Below are 19,933 nucleotides of genomic sequence, written 5' to 3'. Positions count from 1 at the left end.
GGTATAGAAAACATGTTAATAAGTGACGAAATGTGTTAATACACATTCAACAGGTAAGTAATCATACATTCATGGATGGTTAGTAAACGAAAGTTTTTACAAGTTGCTTAAAGTCACACCAACTTTAACGGTCTTTGCGTTTATTTTGAATTCCCATCTTTGAGTTATATATTACTGTTACATAAACAATATATATATATATGTTTTTATACTGAGCAGCATTGCTTTTTATGTTGACTCGGGACCAATCTTGTATGGGTGCTCTAGCCAACGAGATTTAACAAACTCCAGATTTAGTATTCTGAAGGTATAACTGGTCCAGAATCTGTTGTTTAAACATATCCTGGATATTGGTATGAAAGACCGATATGTTGATAGGCTAGACTTGTAGTCAATGTACTGTACACAATATTGTTGTGTGGAGAGATGAACAGAAGCCTATATATTGATTTGATGGGCCATAATTTTGCACAAAATGTATGGGTTGTTTTTCTATAGCGGTGACGAAGTGGTTAGCGCACTGGCTTGAGTTTGATTCGTGGCCACGGCTAACATCAGTGGTAAGTTATATGTCAACTGGTAGTAGGGTCCCCTTTCAACAACCCCCACAGACCATCATGGTGAAGTATGATTAAACACCCCCGTAATACGGCATGGGGAGGAGGCCTTTATTCGGAGGTGGATTGACAAAGGGCTCTCAGTTATTTCATCATTAAAATGTTCTATGACGTTGTAGACGGGGAGGTGAAATTATTTAATTGAACTCAGGTGTGTATTGTGTCAGCAGGAGCTGCGCTACGAACCCGGCGACCCGAGTTCGATTCCCTCTCACAGCCAACACCAGTGACGATTATCTTAACTGTTCCTGGGCCTCCGCTAGGTCGACTCAGCTTCAAATGAGAGTACCTGGTGCGGTGTGTAAAAATATCGCCACTGGAGAAACAAAGGAAGTCGGGCATGGAGCTGGCCACCCATCCCCTCGTGTACCGTGCCGGCCTTCATAGGTGCTCGCGAACAGCACTTGCCCCAACAGTCTGTTGAGGCTACACTGGGAATCTTTGTCTTTTAGTCTTTCACACAATGGACCGAAGAGTAATGAATAAACGCAACGTGAGAGCCACGCCTGCGTGAATAACTTTGGTACACGAAACTCGATTCCACTGAAGTATTTACACTTCGTATCGCCTTAGCTTCTAAAGCAAAGTTTACTTGCAATCGTGGATGATCAAGGACAATAATTAACATATGCTTTACTCTAATCCCCATTGGACATCAGCATCAACGTTAACGTGTCCATGATGTACAGACACACTGGCAAATATTGCCCCATGACTGAGTTTGACTTGCGTAGACATCCCTTTTTTCCCAAAACAGTACCTATACGTGGAAGTACGATTATGCATAAACATTAATTCTGTAATGTTCCAACAAGCATTAACCCTCTATATTTAAAATTACTCTGAATTTACCTACTGTAAATGACATGGTTAAAAAACATGGATATTAATGACGAAAAATTAACCTGTAAAAACAATTTTTTTCACTATAAATCCTTTATATGCGTGGCGGCTAGAGTCCTTTCGTCCTCTGGCTTGAGATGGCTGCCACCTATGGGTCAGATGATTGCCTGCCACCATTAAGCAATTGGTAATTAAATATAATTTATATTTTTCTAAAAAGTGGAAAATTTAGGAAATTTTTTCACGAAAATAAATTGTCACGCACAACGAGTCTGTGTGCAAAATGTCAGCTCGATTGGATCACGGGAAGTGGGTTAAAAAACGACCGAAATATTTGCACGGTCGTAAGCGCACAAGCAAGCAAGTGAACTTAATATAAAGGATTTAAAAATGGAACAAAAAAAGAGGCAATCGTGAAGCTCATGTGAAAAACAGAGGTGCAATAATTGAGGCCCACAATCCCGCTCCTCGTAGATTCGAGGACTCGTCACGAATACATGAAAATATCAATGATATGTTTAACATTTTCTTGAATGCAGCATTCTCTAGCGATTTCAGGGATCATCTGAAGCCAGTTAATACAATATCTACAAATTGTAAAACGGTGATATTTACACCAGCAACTGAATGCATGTATCAAGGACCTGAGAATCTATATTAATCCACAAATCGTTTAACCTAAAATTAAAAACACTCAGCAGTGTAACCATACACTCGAGTATAACCTTTGCAGGTATAACCTTTGTAGGCATGTTTATAGTACAAAACCTCAGTAAATATTCCACTTCGATTATCTGCCTTGATATGAAATACCCATATCATGGATAATGGAATTGCCAAGCCTTCTTGTTCCAACTGCTATTGTTAAATGTGGATTGCTCTCTAACACACCGGTGTGCTGAAGCAGTACCGTACTATATTGCCACGTTTGTTCACATGACAACTTTATGAATTGGCTGTGTCAGATGGAGGAGGGTTGACAACACATTTTACTTACGCAATCTGAACAAAAAAAATCAATTTCGAATCACCGCGTGCCAAAACTGTTCCTTCTGAGGCTGGGTAATAAAAGAGTCATGGACACTGCTTGTGGCTTTGTGCGTGGCTTCTTCTGTCCCAACAGATGCTTTAATTCAAAATCACTGTGTCTTCACATTCTATCCATTCATAGCTTGTGATGAGGCTATATTAGGCGTACATGCAGGGTTTAATTTCAGCCAAGTATTTTCTCTTGATGGCCTCGACAATGTTTGCACGCACAGCACATCACATCCAGTGTATTCTCTTGCTTTGACTGTGGCCACTAGTCACATGCCTCCGACTCCAGTCTGTCAGCGACCTGGAAAATATTCAGTGAATAATTAAACCCACAGTGTTTTAACTACTCGTTTGTTAATCGTCTGCCGGACGAGGGCGTCTCCAATGCCGTACATCCCTGGCAGCGGGCCTTAATTGACCATACTTCACCACGCTGATCAGTGATGGTTTTTGAAGGCAGGGGCATAAACACGGCAGTATGGAAGTGCAGTACAACAATGGATGTTGCTGCACTTCCCTCTGCTGTCTACAACGTCGCCCCCAGCCTGTAACATATTTAATGCATGGTGGTCGACCAAATAAGTTCCACCCAGCTCAACCCTGCTTAGCTTCCGAGACCTGACGAGAGTGGGCGCATTCCCATTGGTTCGGACTTGTGCAAATAGGTAGGTATGCTTTTATTTTAACCCACTAAGGGCTCATTGAGAATACCATCTCTTTCCTCAAGAGACCTGGTTTACAAAGGTATATATCACAAACGTTACTTTTCCCAACTTGAAAGGTGGACATTTTCAAAAGCTATTACAGAAGTTACATGAGTGCGGTAGAACAATAAACAAAAACACATTTGCACTCAACATTTCCAAGCAGTGATTCCAGATGAATTGTCACGTGGTGTTATTGTTTTTATTTTTTGGCATATTTCATGCTGTATTTGGATGGGAGTTTTTTGCAAACATAACTTTCTTTAGTCGGAGGGGCGGGGAGATAAACAAACAGCGATTGAAAAATATAAACTCCAAAATATCCACATCAGTGCTGAAAGAGTCGAATTTTGTCATGCTTAGTTCGTATGCAGTCGTGATGGAAAAATACACCCTCATAAAAGAGTAAAGGGTTAACATTAGGGTTTGGGTTATTGCATAGATGTCGTGACTGAGCTCTCTATTCTTAGCCAGTATCTAAGGAGACGGTAGAGCCAGTTTCAGCTCTATAGCGAATTCTACGAATATTGTACTTCTCAAGATGCAAACCCAACCCTTCCTACGGCAACATTTTTCAGATAACCCAACGTTTAGTACTTTACTACACAACTAATTTTCAAACAAAATACTTCATTTGCGATGTTTGTATTCCTATGCACAGATGCATTCCTCACCGTCCCTGCATGACTGACCTTTCGTAGTATTTACATGCCTAGTTTCCAAGAAAACCTTCACTGAGCCTCAATACTAATTTGTAGGAGGGTCGTGCGTTGGGGTGTTTGGTGAATTCCTTTTAAAGAGTTTCTGTCTTCACATGGAAGGTAATCAAGCATACGAGTGGGTAAAACAAAAAAAAACTCCGCACAGATGGATAAAATAATAGCTGTACTGCCATGCCCTGGCCACATCACTGCCAAGCTTTGGGTATTCGCAGGTTGTCTCCTATCCAAGTGCTAACCAGGCTTCAACATGCTTAGCATGCTTGAGATTCTGATCAGATAATGCAGTCTGCTCACTCACTTTTGTTAAACGGATGCACATAACAAAAAGACCTCAACACATTCATCAATGACACCGTCCTAAAATGAAAAAATATATAATAGGCGACGTTTCGAGCAGTAGACGTTCTGCATTGCAGAGTACCACTGCCAAATCAGCACGGCAACTTTGTATTTTTCTTTGTCACCGTATGCTACTGAGAAACGTGCTTCCAACGTGTGCCCAATGTCAATAAACTTATGCAAATCATGGGGGGGGGGTGCGTCTAAGAATCCGGTATTCGTGCGGGTATAACAAGATTTATCACTTGTCACCGGGGCCACGAGTTTGGGCTGCGTCTTATTCTCCGGTGCGTCTTATAATGCGGAACAGAAAGGGAGCAGAGACCTGGGAGCCGCACGCGCGCCCATAGCAACAGCGCGGTGGCCGGGGCACGGCACGTGACCGCTGCCCATTCCGCGCCGTTACGTCGCCGCGAAAGGGGGGGGGGGGCGGCTCCTGATTGGTGCAGCGGCATCGCCACGCCCCCCCCACCAACCCCCGTAAACTCGCGGCGGGTGCGCGCCTCTCCCGATTGGGTCCCCCCCCCCCCCCGGCTTAGCGAACAGCTGAGCGGGGCCTCGCCTGAGCCTCTCGAGCTTGGTGGCGGTGGGCGTGTCGACGACCTCGTAAAAAACACGGGGTGGGCGGGGTCGTCGCACGCTCCAGCAGCTGTGAGTGGCTACGGGGAACAGGGAAGGCGTGGCCTCGCCTTATACGGTGTTGGTGGTGGGCGGGGCGTTGCGCGCGTTCGAGCTGCTGTGAGTGGCTATGGGGGAAAAGGGGGCGTGGTCTCGCCTTATATGGTGCTGGGGGCGGTGCGCGTGCTCGAGCAGCTGTGAGGGGGGGGAGGGAAGGGGGGGGCGCGGCCTCGCCTTGTATGGTGTTGGGGGCGTGACGTCATGCGCGATCAGCTGTTTCGGGCTCCAGGAAAAAAAAAACACAACAAAAAAGGAGCGGAGAAAAGTATTAAAGCACTTAGCTCGGGATAAACAAAGGCGGAGGCAGGCTCGGAGCGTCGGGGAAATATACCGTATTTTTGTAACAAACAATAAAATAAAATCATATTTTTAAATATATATCTATAATTATTACATTATTGTGTACGCGTGTGTGTGTTTAAATCGACGACGACGAATATCGCGGTGCACGACGGCGGCGGGTGCAAGCTGCTGCACTGTTCCCCCCCGAGGTAAGAGACGCACGCACACACAACACGTCCCGGGGTTGAACCCCCAGCATTCTGGTTATGCTCTGCGGGCCAATGTCTTCTCCCTCCACCACCGTGTGTGGCTGCTGCTGCTGTTGTTGATGCCGTAGACGCCTGGCGTTGTCTTTGCTACGACTTTCTCGTTCACCATGGCGTCTCTCCCTCCTGCTCTGGGCTTTTCAAGACTCCCCTGCCCTTGGCTCCTATTCAGCTGACTGACTTTGGTGCGTTTGAGGTTGGGTTTTTTTGTTATTGCGCAGGGAATATGCGTGTGTGTGCGCGTTTGTTCTGGGCCTCTTCTTGGTCGACTTGACCTCAAACGAGTGCCTGCTTGCGGTGTGTAAACACCAGCACCTGGGGAGAGACAAGATCGTCCTGGCGGGGATGGTACTGGCCATACCATGTACGACACCGCCACTTATTCGTGCCGGCCTTCATAGGTGCTCGCAAGAACTGGATGTTGGTGGGGAGGACGCGATCTTTGTCTTCGTGTGTGTAGCGTGGTAGACCAGACTGCCGTTAGGCAACACTTGCCCTACAGATGGTGCTGTAACACATCACTGTACGCCCATGTGTATGTTACACACATGGACTATGTATGTACGTGTGTACACATGGGGTATGTACATTGTATAATCTGTGGACTGCGGTAACCGTGAGTTGTTTACTCCCTTCCTAGTTCACTGCTGCAATGGCCAATGCTTGGCCTGAGCAATCGCCAACATTGTTACTCCAGAGTCAACATCAACTGCGTAATGTTATTGTATCTGGATACATCCGCGTTCGGAGCGTGAGAATAATAATAATTATATAAAAAGCTGTTGTTGTGGTATTATACAGTACATGGCACACGTTGGCTTGAAGGACTATATATACCCATATATATACACATATATGTCCACACGTTAATAATGAGACGTGGGTTGTTGGTTTTGTTTTACAAGATAATACCAACAATAAAACGTGTTAAAATCGGCACAGCAGAGACTGCTAACGATTTCACTTCAATATAAACCCGGGACTGTGGTGGTCATTGACGTGAGGCTGGCGTGGTGTCGCACACACACACACACACTGGTAGAGTGACACATTTTTGGTTGAAAAGAAAATATATTTCTATGCACACTACTACTGTGCGTTTGGGCATCATCTGTGCAAAAGAGCTTTATAGCTCATCGGATTCCCCCAGCATAAATAAAGCTGCTGATTCTGGGCGTGTGTGTGTGTGTGTGTTAACACGTGAGACTGGGTAATAACATTAGGTGCGTCTTTGTCCCTAAAGCTGCACACCATAATCCTGGGGAGGAACTTCGTGTCCCTTAGCAGCGGTGATGTCGAGGAAATCTCTTTGTTTGAGGGCAGGAGGGCGGAGGAGAGTGGGGGGCAGTGGCTTGTTGATTTGTGGTGGTGGTGGTGGTGGCGGGGATGAAGAAAGAGGTGGTTGCTGATGGTGGGGGATAGTGGTGGTAGTGGTGGACGACAAAGTGTTGGTGGTGGTTGGTGGTGGCTGTCGGATTCCGCTGACGCCGGCTAGAAATATGACCCAGCAACGTCCACACGCTGAGCAATCATTGGGCAGCTCGGTTCGGAATAATGCTTGTTACTAGGCGCCAATGGATGGGGGTGTGCAGGCAAAGAGCTGAATGGGGCCGAGGTCTCTGCTCGGCAGGGCAGAGGAGGAGAGCGATGGAGGAGGAGGCGTGGCTGGGTGTGGGTGGTTGCGTGCGAGCGAGCGAGGTTTTTGAAGCCCTTCCCAGTGTTTCGGATGACGTCCTCTGGGCTAAGCGACGCGCACACAGGGGCCCTGCGGAACATCGTGTACAAAAAGCGAATAAATAATAAATGAAAAGCAGGGGTGGAGAGAGAGGGAGGGGGGGGACACAGCACGCAGGCCGGGGTTTGAGTGTTTTGTTCTGGTTCGGGAGAGCGGCTGTTACGGGATGTTATTTTGAGGGTTGAATTTTGGTGATGTGACGATAGGGGTGGTGGTGGTGGGTGGGGGTATGGGCAGGAATTGAGTAAAGATGTAGGGGCAGGATTGGTTAGTGACTGTAGTTGGATGGAAGACTGCCCAGAGAGAGGATGCGGACCAGGGTTTGGGGTTGTGTGCTGCGAGGTGGCCAGCATGGTGGGACAGTACAGATTCTTGAATCTATCTTTGCTGCGCTCTGAGTGTTATCCCCAAGTGTGTGTGGTTAAGTGGTTTTCTGAGTTCTACAGTTTATCCCCACAAGCCACTTATAATTGGATTTGACGAAACATCCCCAATGTAGGACCCTCCTGAAAAAAAAAATCAGGTGAGGCTTTATTAGATTAAAATGAACATTATTATTCTAGATTTGAACATTATTATTGAAACCAGATCGTGTGCAGGTGTTTAGGCGAATTACAAAACCGTGAGAGACGGAGACTGGGGGATAATTTCATTATGGCTGCTGATAAATCACAGTTATTGATCCCCAATTCTTACGTGCAAAATAGATGTTTATTTTAATAAGCTATGACCTGGGTATATAGGGTTCACGGTGATGCTTGAGGTGCAGAAATAAACTGTGTGGGCTGGGTGTCCCAGGCAATGGGCAGGGCTGCTCTCGGTGGCTGGTGCAATCCACGTTTGTTGTTGGCAGTCCCTGTCGTAGCCTTGTCAGAGATGACCCCCCCACCACCACCACCACATCTCTCGCACTTGCGTGTGGAGCGGACGAGTCCAAACATGCCCCGAGCAGCAGCTGCTTCGCCCAACACTTATATATCGCGCTACATTCTTTTGCACATCTTATCATTACACTTGTACGATAAGTAATAAAGCGAGAGGGGGGAGAAAAAGTATTTCACAAGTTTTAGAACGCAACGTTTTGTTGTCTTTGTAACCCCCCAAAAAATATTTCGCTAAGAGCGGCATGCCAAACCAGAAACTGCAGCTAAATAAAGAGACGGGAATAAAAATTGGAGCCTGGTTCAAAACAGGATTCCGTGACGTGCTTTGTTTTGTCGCCGTTGCCATTGGTCGAGAGTTGAGACGTCGGCTCCTCACCGTGACGTGAACGTGATCGATCATTTGTCCCCTTGCGGATCAATAACACCTTGGGGGAGTAAACACGTCTCACAACACATGGCCCAAACAAATAAAGTCATTTCGATAAGACTTTACTTTTACCGCACTAGTTAATGGTCCTGTAATTGTGTTTACATGTGTGTGTGTGTATATATGGCTTTTATGACCTCGCTGTTATGAAACGTGTTTATGCGTCAAAGATTCAGCTACCCTTTACAGTGTGAATCACGCTCATTCTTCACACAATACGCAGCTCCCAATGATTTGCTGTTAACACCATTGCCAATGGTTTGCTTGTTAACACCATTGCCGTGATTATAATATATATTGGAGGGGACACATCCCCTCCCAATATTAAAATATGCTCAAAACATCCCCCCCAATATATTGCTATAAAATAGATTTCTGTTTATATGATTGTGGTTATGATTGTACTTTATTAATCCCTAATCTCTGCCATTACATATGATGAAACAAGAAAAGGTAAAAAATAAAAAACAGAGCAATGTAATACAATACACTATTAGACATTATTGTAAAAAATAAATAAAAAGTCCATCTTATGTGTTGGTGAATTTTTTAATATTTTAGGCAGGAAATTCATTTTCAAATTCAGATTTTTTTTTTTATGGGGGGGGACCCCCAGACCCCCTGGAAAGTTTGGGGCCCCCCAATGTTGACTCCATGGCTACGGCCTTGGTTAACACAGAACTGTTGGACCGCATTATGCCAGTGTGATGGTATTAAAGACATGGTCATAATCCCCTTAAAATAATTAATTATTTGCACTAACGTTTGTTTTCCAGATCTTGCACAACAGCTTAGCAACGTGTTGTCGATGGATTTTTTGGCACTTTCCACATTTTGTGGCTACTTTGATATGCCTTTCCATACCCCATCTATGTCAATGCTGCGGTTTATATAGAACATTCCTTCAATAAGGTCCAGTTATAAGACACATATGCCTTCCTCTTGTTGTCTCTTATACTTTACTACAGAGCATCCCCAGGGAGGTAAAGTTGCGTGATTTAAGCCCACAACACCAATGAATATAATTTGTTATTAGCCGCTTAATGGCATACATGTCGATGTGGTGTATATAAAACATCAACGTAACCAAGCATAGGGATATTTTCCTGCCATACTTAGTAGGGCAGCAGATAAAAAGGGCATGGTCCAGGGTTACCACGTAACATGCTGATAATGCTTTGTGGTTTCAGCCTCGAATCTGCTCTTGGAGATAGTGATGGATCTGCGAAGGTTTATTCACACCACCCCAAGTGCTCGGGTAGAGCCACACAACAAGGGGATGTGATATTTTTTTGTTCCAACTGTTAGTGGGCGCATAATTAAAGTGATGGATCACAAAATAGCTGACGCAGTTGGGTCACATCTGCCCTCCCAGCTCCTTGGTTCCATGAAAAAGAATGCGGTCAAAGGGTCATCCACCTTCCAATTTTGCTGCACATTGTTACGCCGATAACTGTGAAACATTGACACAACTTTGAACACGCAGAAAGGTCTGTTTACCTTTATCAAATTCACTTCCATGCCCTGGCATTTGTATGTGCGCAATACTTTGTGTGACTAATAACATTTAGCTTCACCAGAAGCAAGGATTCTGATGACTTTAGCAGAAAAGGGCCTGTTCAGACATGCCTTATTACAAACTTGAGTCTCCTCCAACCTTGAGCTGTCATAGCCCCCCTCCCCAACTTGATAAAAAAAAAACTAATTCACATCAATTCATTATAAGTTACTTCAACATCCATACTACATGTTAATTATTTTCTCCCAAAGATTAATTTCAAGGCATTTAGATTGAACAGAAACATTTTCAGCTGGTTAAAAGTTGCTTTACATCTTCTGTTGCAGTGTCTCAGGGTCGCATGAAAACATCCTCGAGAGGGGGGAGACCTTCACTTGCCGAGGGACGGTTCGACCAAGCCACCACTGGTGCTAAAGCCTGCCACACCTGGGCGGACACATTCCTCCTTCACTTGTGAAGGGACCTGCCATGTTTCAGAGGCTCAGTGGGTTCTTGTTCCCAGAGGAAGAGAACCCAGCCCCTCAGTCCAGGCGCGCATCTTCACTGACCGAGTCGGACGGCGACGAAGGCTGGATAATCATCGACCTTACTGGCAAGTGATACGCACCTCGCTTATATTACTGTAATTTGAATTATGCTAACTCCATAATGTCCAGCCAGCCTGTAAGTGTAGACCAAAATACCGCCTTGAGAAAGCTGACTCGAGATCCCTCTAGCTGAAGCCCTTTTGCCAGCATTGGTGTGAACAAGCACATGCAGGGCTGCACCTTTACTCATATGAATTACAGTATGCAGCTAAGAATCTATAGGTTCTATTCTTTGGTTCTTTCGGTAAAGTCACGTATAAAGATAAAATAATAAATTAAATAATAGCATACTACGACGTTTGTGTTGCAATTGAAACGTCGTAGTATGCTATTTAATTTATTATTTTATCTTTATACGTGACTTTACCGAAAGAACCAAAGAATAATTCCTGCAGTCACGAAAGCTCCAAAATTAAGATTGAATCTATAGGTGTTGAGAATATAATCTTGATGTGGATGCTTAGTGAGGTGACATCTTGGTTAGTATGTGTGTAGAAGTGTTTATGCACAGCCCTTTGACAATCCACTGGATGAGGGCATCCCTCACGCGATGCGAACTGCGGAGATAACTTGACTATACTTCTGCTCACTGGCCAATGCGGGTTGGTGAAGACGGGGGGGGGGGGAGCATAGATGTTTCGAGCTTATCGGTACAGTACAACGATACTGTCACCCCGCAGCCTCGCAGAACATAGCCGATCACACTTGGCATACAAGGACTATCCAGGCAAAAATCTGCTTAGCTTCTGAAATCTGAAGGGTTTGGACACGTGCCGATTATTTGATCGTAGGTATTTAGTATAATGATCCATCACATAAGCATTGCCACGAGTGTAATATGTAGTTAAAATGTAGCCCACGGTTTTATAGCATACTGTTAATGTTATTTTTGTTTTAATCGCTCTTTAAAACATTTAAATTAACCTAAGCTGTTATTATATGAATGTCTGCTATGAATATGCATGGGTTTAATTGTGATGTTTATTGCTTGTCCTTTTTCCCAACGTCACTTTGGAATCTTAACTCAACGTTGAACGAAGAAGACGTGAATGGCAATATTACCCGTGATGCCCTTACGGATGAAGTTGACAATGACAGCTTTAACCCTCCTCACCAGCAACCTACTTCCTCCAATACCAGCAACTCTGAGGATGGCACTCCAACACAACCTGCAGAGACTTCACGAGAGGCAGAAGATTCGAGAAATTGTCAGCCTACGCTACCACTGCAGGTGAATTTCCCTGGTGCTACCGGCAATGCTTGCGGTGACAGTTCATTTGATTCTGCACCTACCGAGCTGATCTCTTTTGTGGACAATTGGTTTGAGCCTCCACCAGCCACTTCCTCAGCCTGTTCTATAGAAGCCAAAAATACTGAGTGCCCGACGGTTCAAGCGCGTAGTGGCCTTAAAGGTCCACGCACACTTGAGGAAAGTTGGATTCTGCCCAAGCGCGTGGGCTCGCCCCCAGCTCCGCTCTGTCCCGAGTGCAGCGACGATGATGAGGACTTCTCCTTCCCGGACGGCCGTGCATTGGCAGCGGAATTTTCTGACGGGAGCAGCTCCCAGAGCGAGCCCAGCACTCCGAGGGGCATGGAGGAGAGCTGGCTGCTCGCTCCCCCGCCGTGTTTCTCAGCACCGGGAGAAGGCAGCTCCAATCGGGGCCTTGAGAGCAGCCCTCTGGAGAACCTCCTCATCGAACACCCGAGCATGTCGGTGTATGCCGCCTTCCGCCGTCGCCGGCCCAGCGGGCAGCCTCTGCACGGTGCCGTGGCTGCAGCCGCAGCACGGGGGACGCGGCAGGAGCCCTCCCGGCGCAAGGCCAAGGGCCGCAGGCCGGAGAATCGGACACGCTTCCCCGTGCAGAGGGGAGGGCAAGAGTCTCCGCAAAGGTAACAGATTATACGGCGTGTGACGAATCGGTGCCCTTGCGATGTGATGTGTTGTCGTCGTTTAAGGTTGTGGTCTGATTCAAGATCTACTTATTTTTCTACATATTTTTACGGTTTCCAATAAAGGCTGAAAGTGTTAACTCTGTCTTTATTAACTCTCTCTGTCAGTCAAGAACCGAAGGGCACAGTAACTCTTATGATCCAATATGAATGAACCTGTAATATAAAGTTCCTTTGCCGTTTGGGACTTAGATTATTGAAAATTGGCCAAATTGGTCATAATTTCCCAAAACTTGGAGACACAAACCAGATATAAAAAAGATTAATTGCTAAGATGTAAATGCGTTTTGCCCTGATAGCTACCAATGGCTTTCATACTGATAATGAAATACTTCCAAAGAGAAACACATGTTGGAAAGTGTTACATAATCCATGCGTATGCATGATTTTTCCTAACTTGTTAATTCAACCGAAAGTGGCCACAGAGATAACATGAGCCAATTATTTACAACATGTATGAATATAAAACAATTCTCCCAAGCACGATTCAATACATGTATCATGATCGTAAGAATTACTTTTAATCTATGTGTACATCGTTACATGCGGATTAGTTAGGCTGGACCAAGTTTGTGCCTTTTTTGGCTGGCAAGCAGTGCCCATTTAGTGGTGAAAGAGCCTTGTGTTTTTCACATGGTGTACTAATGCGATAATTATATTATAACTGTTATCATTAAATGCATAATTAACACCTAGAATAAGTTCAGTGGCTCGGTGGCTGAAAAGGTTACAGTGCTGAGCTGGCATTGCTGATATTCTGGGTTTGAAGCTGATTAAACTAGTTTTGAAATTGTAGTGAGTTGATGGTTTCCGCCCAGTCACCGATAACTGCGTACAAAAAATAGTCACGCAACATTTGTTTCTGCTCTTAATTTGGCTATTCCAGCTCTGAGAATTAAAATATCGGTTAGAATACCATGTGACAATACGTTCATGGCAGTGTTGATAGGACAGTGCTGCCCTCTACTGTGTAGACCAGGTCACTTGAAATAATCTCAGAGGTAGCTTTGTAGTATTTGCTTCTGTGGGCCATTCTCTAACTGGACTGTTTGCACCGCATTGTGAGAGATCCAAATGGATTCCACCTCGCATGATCTGACACCGAGAGCACAATCGGGATAAAATTTGTAAAATTACCAAAAATTGTTTTTTTGTCATTCTGTTGTATAGATCTGTTTCCTTTTTAGATTGTACTGCATGTTGTGTTGGACATGATGTGACGTTTTGCTCCACGTGTAGGAGCTTCAATTCCTGAAGAAGCTCCCAGCACGTGGAGTGAAACGTCGGACGTGTCAATCAATACGCTGTTCAACCCAATTTTTAGTTTTGTGCTCTCGTCACGAGAGACACTGCATGTGCTGTGCTATTGTCATCAGGAACTGAACGGAAGCTCTTGGCCTTTTAGGCATCGTGCCGAACAGCATGCGATGTCAACCGAAAACACATCGGAGAGCTTATATACGCATTACTGTACGTCGAATATGAGCTTGTGTCGTTTACAGTTAGCTTTAAAATGGACATTGTTTTTCAGCAACACAGCGCCCAGCTCCCCACGCCGTGCACCACGCCGTTCCCCTGCAAGCGTGGCAGCGAACGCGGCCCGCAGCCTGTTGGAAAACGCCCGCCGCCTGCACCGCTCGACGCTCGTCAGCCTGCGCAGCCCACGCCTGCAGCCCAGCCGCCGCCAGCTCCAGAGGCAGAATGACGCCAGGAACCGGGCCTCCTTTTCTGGCAAGCACCGGGGAAATGTTATAAAGCAGCCCGGATTCAGGTCTCACAAATTTTGATGGGACTGGAGCCATGAGTTACATGGGAAAAGGACTGTTTTTAGTCAATGTGTTTGCATGCCCTGGTGTCATTCTCTGTGTGTGTGTGCTTATGAACATAGCTTATTGTTTTTTACGTGGTTGTGCTTTTTAAGATGTAAATGTCTGGAATTTGAGTAGACTTTTGTAGAGCTGCATGCTTTTTTTCCCAAACGACTTGACTAAACATCACCTGGATCTTGATTCACAAGCAGGCGCAAAGGTAGGCAATGCTGTGTTTTTAGAAGTGATTTCCAGTGACAAGTTGTTGCTGAAATATTACACCATAAAATGGTTGTATAGAGTTCAGCCTTTCAAATATACAGTTAGTACACTTAAAAGCAAAGGTACCTTTACATCGTAAGGTATAGTTCATTTCTGTTTTAAATGTGCATATTCAAATAATTTTTCTTCCATATTGTGCGTGATGCTTCTTTGGTAAATCAAGGAACCCTGTTACCACCCAGTTACATTTGTATGTCCCCCTCTCACGTTGTCAATCTTTCATCACGGGTTCACGTGGGGGGGGGGGGGGAGTCAGAATTTCATGCACATTTTATCAAAATGTTTATTTTTCTGGTGGGTCTGCGTTTTAATGTTGAATCGATTACCTTATTTATGGAACCATGTTCACAAGGCCCTGCCCCTGTTTAATTTGCACTGATAGTGTTGATTTGAAAGTGTTCACATGGACATTTTGTACTTTTGTACCCGGCGCGACACAAGACTGTGGAAATATACTCATGGCTCGCAGAGCAGCAGAAGAGGCTGAGGATGAGAGACTTGAAGACTGAGGACCAAAACGCACCCCCTTCACCCAATGTTCCAAATCATTCGGAGGATAAAAGAAAAATACTCAATTGCAGTTGCAACTGTTTTTGTTAACGCAATTGCTGTGACGGTTAATGTACACATAAAACAGGCTTATTGAATAGTTATGTTCTGGAAGAAAGAAAATATTCTCGGGCCAGAAACTTCCTTACAACTCCAGTAAATGTCTTGCAAAAAAATGTAGAAGCAAAGTAACTTGCCCCTGTGACGATGTGCTGTTCTCGAATTCAGTTGAGGCTTTTCATAGTGCCAAAACAAACAAAAAACATGAGGACATCGTTCACGTGGATCTCACGCACCATGAATCTCCCTTGTAAAATAGTCAGGAAACTGGCTAAACGGGATGATCCATGTAACAATAACATGAACTTCAACTTGCTGCCAGAAACAAATAATTATAAATTCATGGCCATACTTACACTCCAAATCTCCGAAAAAGCTTAATAATATAATTTACCCTTGTCATGTACGGCTCAACTATTGCAATTGTCAAAGTGCACAACTGTTTAATTGCCGTATGTGAGCAACATGGAAAATGTGCAGTTTTGTAGCTTGGCTATATTAGTGAATATTTTATCTGCCCCCCCCCCCCCCCTGCTTGGTATATGATTTAAAACCAAAATCAATCTGGTTTCACTGGAATATTTAATAAATAAATAAAATATATTGTAATGGTTTCAATTTACTAACGTGAATCACCTGCTATGAATATTTAGTCATTCTTGTCTAACCCATTGCAAATATAAATAATCTCCTTTTTGGGGTGCAGCAGTGCTGCGCTATAAACCCAACAACCTGAGTTCTATTTCCAGCCACAGTCAGTGGTGAGTGATATATGAATCGGTCCCGGGCCAATGTGATCCATAAACTCGTACTTGCTAGTACGATGAAATATGGTTAAACCTTCACAATTCATCCAGCTGTAAATTGACTAGGGGCTGTAAAATATTACTTTTAGTTAAATATTCCAGGGAAAATATATTTCAATACGCAATCAGGAATGTCATTAATTAATAGTGTAAACAAGAAAAGTAGATGTTCAACAGATTGCAAAGTCAAACATCAACCCCAATATTGCACCTTCTAATTTAATACTGTGCTGTAGTGTATTTAAATATTCTGGTTTCACAGCGTCCTTACAGTTGCTTTTGAATATATTTGTTGACATTTGTTTAAAAGTAACATTTTTACTAGCATATTATGTAGGTTTTTTGTACTCAAGTACTGTACTGCATTGGCATCATCTGTTTGAAATGATTGTTGACCGTTTTATGGTTCATGAAGGTAATTTTTGTGTGTTTACCTAATATTTGTCACTTTCAGGATATTTTATTGTGCTTTATTTTATCTTTGTAAACTGAGTAATGTTTTATTAGTTGTACTTTGACTACCATTTGATGCTAAGCTTTGAAAATGCATGTTTCACGATGATTAATATTGAGTGATTGACGTCTCTGAAATACATTTAGATTGAAACGTTTTTGTTTAATACAGTACTTGTTTTCATATTATGATTTTTGTTTTAAATGCAAGCATGGCACATTAATGAAAGGGTATTGTGGGAAATAATTACCAGCATCTTCACCTGTAGTAAATGCTATATCGGTTATTCCGGAGTGCCACTCGAATGCCTAGCCAGTAAATAAAATGACATTTGGTGACTAGTCATGACTTGCAGATAGCTCCACGTTAGAGCCATCAGCTCGTGAGCGGAAGGTTGCGAGTTCAAGTCCTGATTGGGGGTTGAACACCCGCCCCCCCTCCCCGGATTGATAGATGAGTAACGCTGCGGGGAAGTCAACGGTTGATGTCCTATGGATAGACTTGCCCCTGCCATAAGAATGTGACATTTCCACACTGTCTCAGGATGGTAAACAGGAGATGTGAGCCCTCTGAGTGCGCACATGTGACCAGTAAATCATTTTGTATTTTATTATATATATTTGCAGCACCATACTCTCGTTGAAACGATTGGATTCATTGATTATAAAAACAATTTTAACTAATTGGTCTCCAATACACAGGAAACTCAAAGCGGTGCACGCCCAGCGTGATGCACTGATGACGACATCGCTAATCCTTGCCTACCTCAATCTTGCGTCCAGCATCATTATTTGTGAAAATTGTGCAAATTACATGCTAGTTTATTGTATTTGATTAATCAAATTAAGCAGAAATTGAGAGATAATATAAGGTCAGCTCTACACCAGGCTGACACTGGAAACCGTGGTTTGGCCCTCGAGTGCAGATGAACATGCTGTTAATGTGACCCACTGCATTAATGTATATATTTTTTTTGCCAGTTTCATAGTTTCAAACGAAGTACCTGTACTGAATAGAGACATATGGCGCAATTGCTTTGTGTTTTAATGTCATATTATGAGAAGACAAAACATGTTTTGAGTATTTGTGTACATAAATTGATGTACTGTGTAGTTTAGGTTCTAAAGCCAATCGGCTACAATCTCGGGTTCTGTGTTAATGGTGCTACAAGAACACAGTTTACAGAAAAGCCTTTTCTGTCTTCACAGAAATGTTGACCTAAAGATTTCGACAATGTTGAAGTGCGTCATACTTGACAATTTAGCAAAATGCTGGTGGAAATGAACATAAATATAGAAAGTGCAGTTCTTTCTGAGGACCGGTCGGGAATCGAACTTGTGTTTAAAAAAAAAAAAGTTGTTAAAAAACTTACGCGTGTTTGTGGTCTGGCGTCGGTTGGTCCGATTGTGTAATATCGCATGTGTACAGTGTAGCAAAAAAAACCTCAGGGTATACTTGATGTGTGGAAGTAATTGTTTCAGCAAAGCAACAGAAAAGGGCATTGTGAGAATCTTGCTTTGTGGTCATTATGGTGAGCTGACATATCTCATATGGTTGAGGTGAACCCATGGCGTGCGTGTTTTAGAATGTTGTGCATCCGTAACATGAACAGTCGCGCACACACGGTTGTTGGACTGAAAGCAGTTTGGTGTTCACTTTATTTATGCCTGCATTACTGTGATTGTGAGTGTCCGTACATTCCGCTACTCTATATTTAAAGAGTGAAAGCGACATTTAAAGATGTAAGGTGGTATAAAAGTTAAAAGTTTAAAATTCTCATGATCAGTAGAAGTTGAATATGCCACTGTATTCAGCAAAAGGATATACACATTCCAAAGTCAATGTGTAGAGTCCTTAATTGGAATAATATTAGCACATATCACCGTTAGAACGTATCCACTATACAAACCTAACTTTGGTTTAAGGTTCATGTAAACAAGACGACAACTTTCTTGGATTATGGTAGTAATGCTTAGTAGGTATATGGGCAAATGATGGTGATCTGTATATAATCCGTCGCTTTTATATTCATTTTATTCCGTTTGAATATGTCGAGTCTGTAAGTAACTAGAGAAAGTTCAAGAAATGAACCTGACGCTTGCCATGTGTAAATGATGTTCTGACATATGTACGTGTGTGTGCTGCAGTGTAAATGGCTGAGAAGCTGTTGAGTCGCTGCTGCGTCTCTTGAGCTTGGGTTCTGTTGTACAGCTTTATTTCAAGCACGTTTGCTTCTGGCGTTTTTTGTGTAACCTTGCCTTTTTCTGTGTTCACTGTAAATTGTGCCTTTTTTATCACGAAACTGTTTAATTGTAAAATATAAAATAACAAAAAAAATTAAAATACGTTTAAAAAAAACAAATAATAAAAAACTATGCAAAAGTTACACGCTGACAATTGCATTTATTTTAAGTCTGAGTAAATATGCACGATGTTATTCAGTAAGTGCCTCTGTAGAAGTGTGTACAGCACTGTATCCCTATGGAATGAGATTCCATAGCTGAGTGCAGTGTTGGCTAGCAAAACCAAACTCGCACCAAGTTTGTCATTAACATCACTACGCAGCATAAAAATATACAAACTGGCGTATGAGGGATAATTCATTATTTTTTCCCCTTGTAACCCACATGCCTTTTATAATCTAATCTAATTTTATATTTATAGAGCGCCTTCACTGCCGGCACTTGACGGTAAAAAAACGGTGACAGAATCGGATGATTTAGATGGCAGGGGCGTGCAAGGGTTGAGAAATGGGTGACAGTGATAAGGGGGTACTTATGCATCGCGAAAGGGTAGGGTATGGATGGGAATGAGTGGAGGGAAGAGGAAGACAATGAGCAGGAGAGGTGAGGCTTTAAGAGAGGAATTGAAGGAGGTTAATGAAGGGGGACTGTGCTTAATGTACAAGAGAAGTTGATTCCAGTGGCGAGGTTCCAGTAGGAAGAATTACTGAAAATGGGATTGGGCACAAGGAGGAGGGACAGAGAGAGACGATACTGAATGAAGACTATAAGAGAGGACATAGAAGGAGATAAGAGGTATGCTATGGTGGGGCAAGGCCATGAAGAGATTTAAAGACGACATGATATTATTTAATATCCATAAGTCTAGAGACATTGAGGAAGCACATATGTGCTATTAAGTATGGATATTTCCCGAAATGTCATCTATTATTTTTTCAGTGTTTTCCATTTAGGGCAGTGTTATTGATGAATGTGCTGATTTTTTTGGTATGCATGCATATGTACTACTACCAACGCAGTACCGTATATAAAACAAATGTATTCGTTTTTACCTGGTTGAATTCTATATTCATTTAAGCTCTCACTGAGACGGAACTTATTTTTATTAAAGGTAAACCATTTCTTTTTAAATAACACCTA

At 43.3% G+C, this 19,933-nt stretch overlaps 1 protein-coding gene across 1 annotated transcript in view; it reads left to right on the top strand.

Annotated features, from left to right (window-relative positions):
• The first annotated feature begins 5,213 nt into the window (after positions 1–5,213).
• Positions 5,214–19,933, top strand: part of LOC133340412 (uncharacterized) — a 29,990-nt gene continuing 15,270 nt past the window's right edge. Inside the window, exons 1-4 of the mRNA XM_061548609.1 lie at positions 5,214–5,432; positions 10,381–10,646; positions 11,685–12,531; positions 14,123–14,322. Coding sequence (XP_061404593.1) covers positions 10,523–10,646; positions 11,685–12,531; positions 14,123–14,322 — 1,171 coding nt within the window. The 5' untranslated portion in view covers positions 5,214–5,432; positions 10,381–10,522. The remainder of the gene's footprint in view (positions 5,433–10,380; positions 10,647–11,684; positions 12,532–14,122; positions 14,323–19,933) is intronic.

The sequence above is a fragment of the Lethenteron reissneri genome, chromosome 9 (assembly GCF_015708825.2).
Source record: "Lethenteron reissneri isolate LAM-NWPU_2019-01 chromosome 9, ASM1570882v1, whole genome shotgun sequence".
NCBI lineage: Eukaryota > Metazoa > Chordata > Hyperoartia > Petromyzontiformes > Petromyzontidae > Lethenteron > Lethenteron reissneri.
The sequence above is the reverse complement of the archived record's forward strand: the minus strand, read 5'-3'. Positions and strand labels throughout refer to the sequence as shown.